Source organism: Lobosporangium transversale (genome assembly GCF_002105155.1).
Source record: "Lobosporangium transversale strain NRRL 3116 chromosome Unknown BCR41scaffold_29, whole genome shotgun sequence".
Taxonomy (NCBI): Eukaryota; Fungi; Mortierellomycota; class Mortierellomycetes; order Mortierellales; family Mortierellaceae; genus Lobosporangium; species Lobosporangium transversale.
The window spans coordinates 391,026-404,731 of record NW_019029007.1 but is presented as its reverse complement, the minus strand read 5'-3'; the positions used below and the strand labels follow the sequence as shown (position 1 = coordinate 404,731).

General features: G+C 43.2%; 4 protein-coding genes across 4 annotated transcripts; 1 reads left to right on the top strand and 3 right to left on the bottom strand.

The window, feature by feature from the left end:
• Window positions 1-905: 905 nt before the first annotated feature.
• Window positions 906-4,754, bottom strand: BCR41DRAFT_398192 (hypothetical protein; the record flags this gene model as incomplete). Its single annotated transcript, XM_022028945.1, has 9 exons — window positions 906-1,039; window positions 1,146-1,329; window positions 1,438-1,601; window positions 1,702-1,791; window positions 1,961-2,193; window positions 2,298-2,727; window positions 2,883-3,876; window positions 3,969-4,529; window positions 4,692-4,754. 9 exons carry the CDS (start codon window positions 4,752-4,754, stop codon window positions 906-908), a joined length of 2,853 nt encoding a protein of 950 aa, XP_021879540.1.
• Window positions 4,755-7,524: 2,770 nt separating this feature from the next.
• On the top strand, window positions 7,525-8,861 carry BCR41DRAFT_357371 (hypothetical protein). The gene is made up of 4 exons (XM_022024885.1): window positions 7,525-7,718; window positions 7,870-8,069; window positions 8,172-8,206; window positions 8,300-8,861. Exons 1-4 carry the CDS (start codon window positions 7,645-7,647, stop codon window positions 8,786-8,788), a joined length of 798 nt encoding a protein of 265 aa, XP_021879539.1. The 5' UTR covers window positions 7,525-7,644; the 3' UTR covers window positions 8,789-8,861.
• A 47-nt stretch (window positions 8,862-8,908) lies between these two features.
• Window positions 8,909-10,071, bottom strand: BCR41DRAFT_357369 (hypothetical protein). The gene is made up of 4 exons (XM_022024884.1): window positions 9,595-10,071; window positions 9,373-9,509; window positions 9,125-9,268; window positions 8,909-9,101 (listed from the first exon to the last, which is right to left on the bottom strand). The coding sequence occupies exons 1-4, from the start codon at window positions 9,827-9,829 to the stop codon at window positions 8,934-8,936; spliced, it is 684 nt and encodes a 227-aa protein (XP_021879538.1). The 5' UTR covers window positions 9,830-10,071; the 3' UTR covers window positions 8,909-8,933.
• A 242-nt stretch (window positions 10,072-10,313) lies between these two features.
• Window positions 10,314-12,892, bottom strand: BCR41DRAFT_357368 (hypothetical protein). The gene is made up of 7 exons (XM_022024883.1): window positions 12,339-12,892; window positions 12,055-12,309; window positions 11,667-11,957; window positions 11,344-11,508; window positions 10,984-11,239; window positions 10,736-10,963; window positions 10,314-10,636 (listed from the first exon to the last, which is right to left on the bottom strand). The coding sequence occupies exons 1-7, from the start codon at window positions 12,801-12,803 to the stop codon at window positions 10,443-10,445; spliced, it is 1,854 nt and encodes a 617-aa protein (XP_021879537.1). The 5' UTR covers window positions 12,804-12,892; the 3' UTR covers window positions 10,314-10,442.
• Between the last annotated feature and the right edge of the window lie 814 nt (window positions 12,893-13,706).

Sequence of the window (13,706 nt, the reverse complement as noted above, 5' to 3'; positions counted from 1 at the left end):
CAACGTGTTTGAGAATTTGATGGTAATGCCGAAAAGTAGGCGACGACTCCATCAAAAACAGGAACGAAACGAGTTGAATTGCGGTGTGAAGGTGATTGTCAATTTATTGCTTGGGCGAGAGCTGCAGTGGGTCCTTGCGTCAAAACTGTCATTCCAAGTTTTTTGAATTGAAACCCTAACCATCGTCGAAAGAGGAGTCTAGACATAACATCTCTTCCCTCTGAATTCTCGCCTTCGCTTCGTTTTGGTTTACAGTCTGGAGCCGCTTTCATGCTTTCGCCTATAAGAAGCCTGTACAACGCGTATAACCCTCGATCGCACGCGATCATAAGTGCTTGCATTATATGAGCAATTTTGATATCTGCAAATGATTCAATCAGCCAATGAACTAGATAAGGTCATTTCGAGTGGTAGCCGCCATCAGGCGATGACTGCATTCTTGTTCTTACGCTGCATCATCACACTTGGCAAGTGCCACAGGCCTGAGGACGAGAGCATAGTCATTGCGGGTGGAAGTTTCGGTGTTGCGCAACTTTCTCTGGTGGTTTTTGCTTAGTTATGGTTTGGCTCCTAATTTCATCGTGGCAATGCTTTTGGTTCTGTTTTCCTTCTTGCTGATGCAGTTGCTTGGGAGGTTTGGCAGAAATGATGACAGCTTGTTCGCAGGGATATGTTCGTATTGAGGGAATAACAGGGCCCTGCACAGGAGGAGGCGACAGAATGAATGTGGATAAGACGACAGTTGTAGTTATGGATGATGCGATACCAATATTAGAGCAATTGATGCCGGACATCCCGTGTGATCCAGGCCTCGAGGCCCCAATATTGGAACTAACTTCAATCCCTCCTCTCGTATTATTGCTATTGCCCATCATTTGTATGGTATTACTATTGCCGACGATGGTCTACTTAGGTGTAACTGGCTGCTGTCGCTTCGGTGTCGACGGTGACCACGGTGGCGCGGGGCTGTTCTCCCAAGTTCCATCAATCGTAGCAGCCCTAGCCCTTCTTATACCTCTTTGAATATCATTGCCCGTGGCTATATAGCTGTTCTTAAAGCTGTTCACTTTGGGTTTGCTTATCTGTACAGAGGCCATTGCTGTGCATGGTCCCATTTCATAACGTTGCATGGTGAACATGCTCACTTGTCGTTGTCACTAGGATCAATATCCGCCTCCATTCACCATTTTCCATTAGTAGAATCTCAAGGCCGCGTTTCCATCCGACAGACGCTGCCACCTGCACAGCTCCTGATAGCGCGTCCTGAGCAATGAGTAAGCGGTGATCAAGCAATACTTTGAGTAGCAGCTCCTTTTGTTGGAAACATGTCTGGTATAGACAAATCCCACCGTCATCAAATCTATGTATTCTGATCTTAAGCACTCGCGTACGCGGTGTTCAGTATTTCATCAAGCGCTCTCTGATATATTGGACTACAGCTGCCGCTTGCCTGATGGGCTGACCGACATCAAGGCCCAAATAATTAATAGCGCTCGTTATTTGCTCAATTGATTCGCCGAGCTGTATAGGTGCCAAAACGAATTGCGAACGATCAGAAGGCGGTTGGGCTGAAGACGACGTCTTGCCAAACATGTAGGTGCCTCAGCAATGGCAGTTGATGTGAGGGTTGCGGATATTGGTTGTTCCTGCATCCACTTCTTGTTCCTGTTGCTCGCTGCTGCTGCCTGCGCTCTTTGCTACCTATTATGGTGTTGCTACCGCTGCCAAGATGGTGGATTTGGGGATAGTAAAACTGAAGCGGAGCTAGACCTACGCGCTTGCTTGCTTGATCTTGGAAAAAGAAAGTTTTCAACTACCCGAGCATAGTACTTTCGGTCAGCGGCATCGTACTGAGGCTCATGCCTCGCCCTATCTAACATCTTCAAGCCTTTTGCCTTCGAGCCTTGCTCACCTCCTACCCTCCTGCTGACACCTTCAAGCTTTCCACGCTAGAACATACAGAACTCGATTAATTGTCGATTCATTCTCTCTTGCTCTCGGAACTGTAGTGCCAGAGGTGGTGATCGTCTGATGTCGAGATCGCAGATGCTAAAGAACCGGAAACCCATTTTCAACAGGGCCTTGACGATATGCTCAGGTGCTTGGACTTGGATAGCAATCCCACAATACCTGGGCCAGGACGCGAGCTTGATGAGTACTGCTTCCAATGCTACCGAACGCCAGATTTGAATCCTGGTGTTAAATGGTTCAGCGTCAGGTTCTTCAAATCCACCATTTTCATAGTCCATCGGGTCTACTATTCTATTCATTTCAGCATGGCTGCGCCCATCACCCACAGAAACAACATAGTCTGTATCGATAGCTGGCTGCCAATGGCCCTCTGAACCAAATAGAGCGTCAGTTTCGATGGCGGAGGTACTCCGAAGGCCCTCTTCTTCTGAATGGCTATTAAAGGTTCTCCAGAGCCAGCTTCATAGTTGCCTGCATTTTCCACGGAGCTCGAGTGGCTGCTGCTATTGCCCCCGAACCCACGGAAGCCTCCCCGCGGAAGCATGTAGCTGTTAGTAAACCTGGTTCCACTTCCTGTAAATAACGTCCGACTAGCATTGTGTAACGTTGATGAGACATTATACGATGCCTGGCCAATACCCTGGCCATTGAAGTAACTTAATCGAGTACCAATACCACATATCCCAGCTTCACGACAGATCAACTCGCGTGCTTGTTGACGTCGATGGTCTTGTTGAAAATTACTTAAAAGGTGTCCTGAACCAGCGCGAGAATGATGGCGTACTCTAAATGCAGGTCCTTGTCCTTAGTCTCAAGATGTGAACTCTTGAAAGGACATAAATCTAAAACTACGCTGAGGTCATCGAATTCTTGGCGCTGCAGGTAATATTTAATCAACTTTAACCACTCACGAGGCCCAATTCTTTCCATCAGCAGATCCATCACACAAATACTGCCTTTGCCATCTCCTAAGTATTCCCTGGAGTCCAGACTTTTCTGTGAAGCTGGATTTGGCTGACTATTAGATGATGATGATGGCCCTCTTTGGTCGTACCGCTGCTTTCGTAAAAATTGCTGTCGCCGCTCCTGAGCCCTCTTCAGAGAGCCTGGTGATCGCGAGTAAGCAGCACCTAGTACTGCTTGTCCCAAGGCCTGGGCTGTAAGCATACAATCATACTTCAATATCTCGCTTACAATCGGAACAGCTCTGCTCTCCTCCAGCGCTTCTGCCTCCTCAGATCCATATCCATCTCGACGGAAGCAGATAGCTAGAAGAGCGCTTGTTAGGGCTCGGCCATCAACCCATGGCATATGCAGCTTCGACTCAGAGCGCCCTTGGTCTGATAGAGGGCTGTATTGCTCCAAGCTGCTATCGCTATCGACTCTTTGTCTGGATTGAAATATAGCTGAGCGGTAGGTGGGACCATAGGCTGTTGATAGACCAGAAGCTTCTGGGGGCATGGGCATAATTACTGGAACATTCTGTTCTATCGGTGCCGATGCAATGTCCTCAGCTATCACAGTCCGACTTCGTGAGTGAAGGGAAGAAGCTTGTTGCGAGACTGATGGTCCGGCGCCAACACCAGCAGCAAACATCATATCATCTTCTCCCAAGCGATGCGCGGCGGGCTCTACACTCATGGAATCATGTCGGTGGTCATGGTGAATCCAACCTTCATCATAACATGAGTGCCTTTGCTTCCCTTTATCGACTTTTGATGCTGCGCTATGCTCACGATCGGACTGCGCGCTCTTTAAGACATCCAAGGACGGTCGAGGGCTAATAAGTGTTGCGTCTAACACTTTAAACACTGCATCCAGGTCAGCTCTTGAGCATGACTCCATGAGTTCCTGATTACTGACCCGCATACACCCCCAGATACAATTTAGCTCCTCCAATGATTTCTTTTGAAGTAAAAATTCCGATCTGACCTTTTACGATCCTCGCTCGGACACCGAAGCTGATCTTTACTTTTATAATGAATGTTGTTATCCACGATCGTAGCCTCATGGTCAGGTACAGTTGTTATTGTCTCAACGGGCAAGAATGGAATCATTGAGAAATATTCTGGTAGATCGCGTGGACGGAAGCCGCGATGCAACAGATGATCTACAAAAGGTGTGTATCCAAATTCGATTGCGAGGCGGACAAGATCTGGCGGGTCGCCTGTTGTAAAGATGGGATAGTCTAGTAAATCTCGGCGTCTTCTTTTTGTCCTTTTAAAGACGGCTTCAGCATAATACTGGTGAATTGATGGTTGATTGTCAGCAGTAATTCTAGCGCCAGTGCGCTGTGGCCTTTGTCGGACTTGATGATGTGGGACATCGATGATATGATGGCGAAATGAGTAGCTGGATCTCATGAGACGGGGTTGGAACTCTGGATGCGTCAGTATCCTAGTTAATCGAGCAATGATGTCATTCAGTTGACGATCCTTGTACAAAGAATGGATATCTGGTTGTGATTGTGGTGGTAGAGAGGAGGAACGGTCGGATAAGGGCGGTTGAATTCGACTACGTCGTGGCCTAATCTGAAACAGGTGTGAAGCTTGTAGAATCTGCAAGGGGAAATAAAAAGGGGTAAAACGGAACAAGGAGTGTCAGCAACCAGACAAAAAGATACTAAAATAACTCTATGCAATGCACAGCGCACCTGCATTTTTGTTACTGATTATTGGTCGATCTACGCTTAGTTTTCGAGTATGACATTATATTCTTACCAATGTTGCGTGTGGTAAAGGGATTGAGTGGTAAAATGTGGATGCGGTTGTGCGCCATTGCATAATGTCATTCAATGATGGAATCGTGGTGAAGCAATATACAGTAAGATGTCAACAGGCAAACGCATGATGGGACTAGAAGATGTCTCGCTGCCGATGTTGCTGTTGTAGTTGATGCTGTTGCTGCTGCTGCTGCTGTTGCTGTTGCTGCTCCTGATAGTGAGACTCATGTCGGATAATGTGAGGTTGATGATGATGTGGTGAGTGTAGTAGGGTATCAGGAAGTTGTAACGTTTGAGGTTGTTGAACGATCTGCAGAGAACTGTCAAATAATTGGGCCAAACCTGGCTCTGAAAGCTTCGAGGAGCTGTTCCTGGGCAAAGACAGAATTTCAATCCTGTTCATGATTAATGGTACAACAACGGTTTTAGGAATAAAAGGAAAGTCGATTGGATAGAAACGATCGAGTAATGCCAAGTGACAGTTAAAATGTGGAATACACCACTTGACAACTAAATAGGAGGACGAGAAAAGAGAGAGAAGGATTGGCGGGGCAATTAAAGAAAAAGTAAAAAGTAAAAAAAAAAAAAAAGGAGAATGAGTAATGAGCCGTGCCATCCAAATTGAATGGCGCACATGGCTGATGCAATGACATTCATGCGATGGTTGTTGTCTGGGCTATAGAAGTGGCAGTAATTGTATCTGGGGGCTAACGTCCTTGAACTGTCTCCTTCTTTATTTCTTATTCATCCATCACACCATCGACTAGGGAAAAGCTCAATTGTAGTGCGCAATATGCGATATGGTGCAAACGTGTAATTCTAAGCAATCTGGCGCTCGGAGTATTATTATTTGTTACTGTTCTTATTGTAGACTTGTTTATCATTAAATATAAGGGATGAATATCCTGAAGGGAGAAAAGGAGCTGTCGACGAAAGTCATTGCCTCCAGGTCCAGGTTCAAGGGGTCTTCCTTTGATATGACAACAAACAATAGCAATACTGAGCAGTTTCTCTTTTTTGCTTTTGTTTGTTGATGCACTCTGTAGGTCATAAGCAATACCAAAATGACAAGGAGAAAGCTCATTTCGGCCCTGAATTAATGGAAAGGAAGGACAGCTAAAAAGGAGTCTTTCAAATGGGCCGAAAGGCGCGAGATAAATATTTATATATTTTTAAAGACCAAATCAAACAGTAGCCTCAATCTCCTTTCTCAGATAAAATCCCGGTTGCAGCTTTGAACTTTGATTGTGGATTCAAACACAAACGCGTACATCTACATACACGCGTTTTACCTTTTTTTTTGTTGATGTGCTTATTCATATTCATATTGCACTACAACATCCTGTCGTTAGGATAGCAATGGAAAAATAGTCAGCGCACTGTGGTCGATGTTTATTTTATGCCCTCAGCATATTTTCAAATCCAGTTTCCTGGAATGTGCTTATGGAGTTTACCTGCCATCTAGTAATGTGATCAGACATATTTTTGAATGTGTCCGTATTAGGAGTACTTCCTTGCATTTTTTCGAATATTTATGACGTTTATTATACCCAGCCTTTGGAACAGTCCATTGGACGCGTAATCCACAAGTTGCACCGGTATAACGCTTTGTTTGCATCCAAAGGCATCATAACAATAAAGTTTAATTAACAGTGGGATTTTGAGTAAAAAACTTGTTGTTTGTATTTTTCTTCAATACTGGACCATAAAATCCGACTGTGGCTCCAAAATATATGAGCATAGCATGAATATCTGAAAATTGAATGATTGTCCTCCTTTCAGCTCGCACATATTGGTCTTTTTATTCTACCCAAGTCATTGATTATTCTTTCAGTGTAATGTAAGGAGTATTGGAAGACTATCACTTGATGCTTGCCTTCTCCCTTAATATTATGTTACATCTCTAAGCATTACTGTTGGGAATTTGGTCAGATTGAATCGTATGAGGAATAGGTCCTTGTGATGGCATTTGAAAGCGTACATCCAGCTATTACGATGATGAATATCCTTCTCAAAAAAAGACAAAACGAGAGCAATCAGCGTCCTGTGGTTGGTGGCCATTCACGTGATAACATTAAATCACAATAAAAGGTGTTTCCAAGCACATCCCTTATCCATCGTTAAACAAAAATATTCGGTTGTCACAACGGAAAATCCCTTGCCGGTGTATGTAAATCCCTACCAACGTAGCTTTCTACAAGAGCTCTTCAAGACTACCAAAAGAAGTCAGTTGTGCTATAAGGGTGTCGAATTGAGTTGGCGTATACTTGGACTTATTGAAGCAGAGATTAAAACGAGAATACAGTTACAGACTCTTCCTAGCGATGAAGCCGGAATCCAGATCAAGATCTACTGCTAATATACTATGTTAACGAATGTATCCGTGATGGACACATAGAATCATCAATCCTGGCTTTTCGAATCATTACCAATTAGATCATTAGTATCGAAATTTACGACCGTAATCAAAGCTGATCTCATCGTTGAAGATGAAGTTCTCTTGGAGCGATTCACATGCTGTGCCGATATAAAATTTTCACATTAGTTATCTTTCGAGACACTTGCTGTACCATTGTCGATAAAGAAGCCCATCCATGTTATCAATGAGGATTTTTAGGGGTTCTTGGCTGTCAGAATGGGATCTTATTTAGTGCAGAGGGGTTTGACAGGAGTATTGACGGCTGCAATCATCTCTTAATCTGTCAGTTTCAACTTGATAAAATAATTCGTGAAATCTGCGAGTGATCGAGTAGTCGGTCCGTGCCATTATTGGTGGCACTTTTTATTTTTGCTTGCTCACGTACACGCTCGGATCGTCACTTCATTCAGATTTTCTCCATTTCTCATGCATTCATTTTTTCCTCTCTTCTTCTCATCTCTACCTCATTTCACTCCATTCCTCTTCTTCTTCATAGTTTTCAACCCTATTCGCTTTTATTTCTCACTATATCATGTCATCTATGCAGTCTTCCTCCTTATTTGACGTTAAGGATAAGGTCGTCCTTGTCACTGGTGGCAGCCGAGGGTAAGGGAGCCTTTGTCTTGCCAAACCGGCTGGCAATCCCTTCTCTTTTTTTTTTCGGAGTACAGAAATTTCCAATCCTATTTTTTTTTTCTCATATTAACTGAATCTGTTTGATTGCTCTGTTGCTTGAATTCATGCATCATAAATAAAGGATCGGCTTGATGATCGCCCACGGTTTTATCGTCAATGGTGCTAAAGTCTATATCTCCTCACGTTCTGCTGGTGTTTGTGACAAGGTTGCAGACGAATTGACAAAGCTGGGGCCCGGCAAATGCATCTCTCTCCCTGCAGACCTTCAAAGTATGGATGAGGTCAAGAGATTAGTTGCAGAGATTTCAAAGCGAGAGTCAAGTAAGTGGATAGGTGTTAACTAAAATTATTGGATGTCAGATGGCTGACAAGCATATGGATCACTAAGAGAAACTAACATCTTCAATCTCTTCGATTCTGCAGAGGTCCATGTCTTGGTGAATAATGCTGGTGCGACGGTAAATCACCAATATTTGCTGCTTTGATTTAGATTAAGCAAGGTTTACCTATTCCAGCGACCTAATTATTTTATTCTTCCTTTATTGTTATAGTGGGGTGCTCCTATTGAGTCCTACCCTGATGAAGCGTTTGAGAAAGTTATGAATCTCAACCTGAAGCGTGTCTTCTCCTTGACACAGGCAATGTTACCTCTCTTGGACGCTGCAGCCACAGAAAAGACTCCTGCTTCGATCATCAACATTGGATCTGTTGATGGCATCCATGTACCTACCCTTGAGACATATGCCTACTCCGCCTCCAAGGCAGCTTTGCACCAGATGACACGCGTCTTGGCAGGTCACTTGGGCCACCGCTATATTACCTGTAACGCCATTGCTCCAGGCCCTTTCCAATCCAAGATGATGGCAGCTACCTTAAGAGACTTTGGAGAGACCATTGTATCAAACATCCCTATGGGTCGCATTGGTCAGCCTGAGGATATTGCTGCCACCTGCATCTATCTTGCTTCCAGAGCCGGTGCCTACACTACTGGGGCTATCATCCCTGTCGACGGCGGCGCCTTGGTCAAGGCGAAGGCCTAAGAGATGTTTTCGCAATACATACACCTAATCTATTTAGTAGTTTGAAAAAGCAACCTATGTCTGCCTTGTCTATAAAGTATTATATTTTTATTTTTGTACTATTCTTCATAAGATTGTTCCTTCTGTTCTTGGTCACCAAAGAAAATCAAAGAGTGATGATACATCCGAGTGCTAGCGCTCCTAAGGCAATGCTCATCTTTTGAAGGATAGCCATTAATCCAGCACGCATATTCAAAGATCCTATAACGCCAGCGCCAGCGCCGGTGCTGCTACCAAAGGTCACAAGAGCTGCAGCAGAGCTGGATGATCCCTTCTTTTCAAGAGGAGCCTGAATACTAACCAAGCCCGCCAGTAATAAATGCTCGGTAGAGTCGTAGGAAGAGCCGGACGCGCAGTTGAGGTCGGGACGGGTGTTCCTGTTGTCGACACCACTAGAGGGGGAATAATGCTGGTTGTATTAGGTGTAACAATCAATTGTAGCTAGATGATATGAAAGAAAGAAAAAAGAATCAAGGAGTTAATTAGAGGGCTCTACTACGAAAGATCCAATGTTTGCTGAAAAATAACACACATGAAAAACGTACGTAGTAATCACCAATAGGATAGTCAGCAGCGGTGACATTCCAGGATTGAACCAAGCGTCTTATAGATAGACCTTTAATATCGGCAATGGTGGTATTGGAGGAACTCTCTGCCTTAGAAATCGAGATATAGGCAGAGCCTGGTACAACACAAAAATAAAGGATTAGTCAAGTAATAAACAAAAAAAGAAAGAAAAACGAAAGACAATGAGAAATGAGGCTTACTGATAGGCCTTCCCCCAATCACAGCCGAAATATACACGATTGACTCTTGATAAATGGCCATTCCGTTAGACGGGACGACAGCCAATCCTGGTGTGTTCTGATTTGAGGGTGGTAGAGGAGCACCCCTAGTCGGAACTGCTGACTGAGTTTGAGCCAGGACCAGTGCCAGTGGTTGGAAACATGCAATTATACCGGCAAGGATTAGCATAATTCTGATAGTGTTTGACATCGACATTGACTTTAAGCAAAAAAGTGTGGAGGAAAAAAAAATTATTAGTAGATCGACAGAAGGATTGGAGATGAAGAAGGACGGATGAATAAGTGATAGGATGAGGAAACAAATCAATGGGGAGTGTGGTGTTGGGCAGGAAGGGGATCGTTAAGCACTTGCAAGCGAGAGCGTTATGATAAAGAATGAAAGAAAAGAAAAAAAAGAAATGAAGAGTAGGATGAAGAGTAAGGTGGGGAGAAGAGGAAAAAAAAAAAAAGGATTTTCAGGAAATCAAAAAGAGAGAAACATGAATATGCCTCTTTCAATTTGCCCGCCGAATGCTTATTTTTTAATAAAGTGTAGACATGAAAAATGGCATGCGCTTCACAAAGTGCTCTCGAGTGTTTGTTTTTGTGTACAGTTCAATTGTTGATCAAGTCAAGTGAAATGCTAATAAACAGAATTGCTCTTCATAGCAATTCTGTTGGAAGATTGTTTGTGCAACAAACAACCGTCGTCTTTATTTTTACAATAAGAAAGTGGAGAAGACTTCAAAGTAACTAATAAAAGAACAAGTCTAATCTCTCCAACACAAATGTCCTGCATAAAATAGAGGCAGCAACAGGCTATTTTTTTTTTACAAGCCTTCCTTCAGCACCAGAATGCCGTCATGAGGTGTTGCTACTTTCTTAACAATAGCAGCAAGGATATTTTTGTTACGAGGTTCCTTCCGCAGCTTCTTCTTCAAGTCCACAATCAAGTCGCGGGTGGTCACCTGTGGTCGACTCTTGAGTAGCGCTATCACTTCTGCCTCTGTAATAAGCATTGAATCTATTTGATCACAAAAAAAAAGTTCTATGTTCATTAAGGAAGTTCATCATAAAGGCAAAATACAAATAAAAAAACGTAATAAAAGAAGAATACGTTTACCATCTCCAGGTGCTCCAGTATCTGCAGGAGCATTAGCACTTGATGATGGTGCTGATGGTGCCAGCTCATTAGATCGAGGCTGCTTTCTACTTGGGCCATCATCTGCCGCTTCGTTAGCATCGCCCATTTTCTTACGCTTCTTCTCAACTACCCCAGCCGCAGCAGGGGAGGATGCAATGCCGTTGCTAGGCAGTTTTGGACTTTGAGAAGATAAAGCCCCAGTCTTGACTGTGAGCTTGATGGTTTACCATTGGCGCTCGCATTGACATTCCGGGGCGTCGGCATGGGTACTTTAGTCTTGACCGCCTTGGCAGTGACGGGTTTATTGGGTGTGGCAGCTTTGGCAGCGTTCGCCTTCTTGGCAATCAATGGCGCCTTAGCATTGGCTTTGCCCTTGCCCTTTTGTTTAGCTGTCTCTTGTGATAAAGGATTCGACTCGTCCTCCTTCTTCATTTCTTTCTCTTTATCAACCTCATCTAAGTCAGAATCGGACGAATCTTTATCCTAGGTCGATCAAAAAATAAAGATTCGCATCGAATGAGTTTTTTTTTTTTTTTTTTTTTTTTTTACAGAAAGAAACAAATAATGTCATGTGTTTAAGAACTTACACTCGCATATGGATCTTTGTCATCATCACTTGCATAGACCTTGTTCTTTTGCAATTTCAAAAGAGCTTTTTTAACCGCTTTTCCAGTTTCGGTCAAACGACCCCTATCATCCTCTTCATCCTCATCTTCATCAGAATCCATAGATGGCCCTTGGTTTCTCCGGGACTGAGGCAATTCCAAAGTGTTTCCAAAGATGAATGGAGCAACAAAAAAAAAAAAAGTCAGCGCATGATAAATGTAGTCCCAGACAGCGCCTCCAATGTCAACTATCTAGACGTGTTGTCCATGATTATTATTATCATTTTTTTTTTTCGCTCACTTACATCGTCCTTGGCGTCATCTTCAAATCCTGGCATCTCGGCTGGCATCTCTTCGTCATCTTGCCAGACTTCATCAAAGTCCATTTCATCCACATCACCATGTTTTCCGCGTTTTTTCTTTCGTTCCTTAGCCTCATCTTCGTCGTATCCAACGTCATCCTCATGATCAACAGTCATCAATTGTTCATGTCCCGCATCCTCTTCAACGCCTTCCTCGCCGTCTTCTGCTTTTGTCTTGTTCTTGGATCTCATAAGCCATCGGATGTTATTGTTCTGCTTCTGTGACTTTTGATACTATACGTTCGAGAAAAAGAAAAAAATTGAATAAGAACAGTAGGGAAACAAGTTTCCAGTGCATGCAATGTGCCTAAACACATTCATTTTACTCTACCTGCTCTTCAGCCTCCTCGGCAGTAAGGGTTGTATATGGAATCTTTGGAGAGAATTTGTACCACTTATCAGCAGGTACGACTTTAAAACCGTCATCTGAAAACACAAACAGGACATAGTTTGCGTGTTGGCCTCCTTCGAGTTGGCCGGTCCAGTTGTTTTTACTATCATAGTCCTCAATGACCCAAGGTGCAGCTTCAATCTCCTTTTTCTTCCGTTCTTCTTCATTAGCAATATAAATCTGTCTCGTCCGCTTCTTAAACAACATCTGTTTATTCCTGACACCGCTCCGCTATAGGGTGCAATCAAGGATGTGTCTGCTCCTGTTGTTGGGCCTGTTGATGGTGCCCCAGGGGTACCTCCGTTAGCGCCACCTCCTGCCCCTGTGGTGGCGCCATCCTTCTTGTCATCGCCTGTCTTATTATTTTGGTTATTGTATTTGTTTTGATAGTTATATCCGCGATAGTAATGGTTGGTCTCATTTCGCTTGCGTTGCAACTTGACAGGTGCAGTGAATGTAGATGGGTCCACTTCTTTTGTTCCATGAAAACGCATAACATGATGCAAGACATCTCGTGAGGTTGAAACCAGCTTATAGTCCGTATGATTCTCAGGTATTGCCTGGGGCGCAGGCTTTTCAATCTTTCGCTTAATAGTAGGGCCAGTACCGACGCCTGTGCCTGCCCCGAGGGCTCTGCGCTGCTGTGCACGATTGGTCTGAATAGGTGGACGTGAGCGTAAAAAGGACATGACAGGATGTGATGTGTGAGATGTGATTTCTTTTTTTTTGTTGCGTTAATGAATCCGCCTTTTTTTTTTTTTTTTTTTTTTTCTTTTTTGATTTATTCTTAAATGTTTCTCAGATAGACAGTAGATTATACAAATAATACGAATTAATTAAAATAAAAAAAAAGAAAAAGAAGAAAGAGAAAAAAGGTAATGAACAATCATGCATCAGATCATCCACCTTTATGATAAATGATAAGTGCAGCGCACAGCGATTGCTTTATTTATATTTGTAGGGTGTCACGTGTAAGGAGTATCCAAAAAAGCAGAGGGTCAAGCTTGTCGCTCTTTTTGGCTAGGCTCTTTCAAATATAAATGGTTTACTTAACAAAATTCTATAATTGAAAGGACTAACCAAAAAGAGTGACAAGCTTGACTCTCTGCAAAAAGTCACATACACGGGATAGGAGCTCCCAATAGCCTCTATTTGAATAGATATTGTGGCACCTCATTGGTAATTGGGAGATCCTTTTTCGTTGTTATCTTCGATTGCGCTGTAGTAGCCGAAAAGGTCGCTTTTAACGCAAAAGGCGAAAAAAATATTTTTTTTACTTTTGGTGCGAGTTATACGAAGAACTGGAATAACTCAGAGAAAGCGACTTCGCTACTGCCACGGATGAGTCTGTGCTGATACCAACCTAAAAATTGAGTCCAATATAGCTTATATTCATACGTTTTCTGAAGTCCTTCGTATATTGTACCATTCTCCTCTGGATCGGATTAAATGATGAAGCAACTGTTTTCAATATCCATTAACTCCAAGTCAAACTAAACTCTCTGACAAAGAGCTTGCGGAGCAATTAAAGAACAAAAACAGAGTGTCTACTACCAATGAACGACCTTTTTACCTTCGTTAGTTGAACAGAT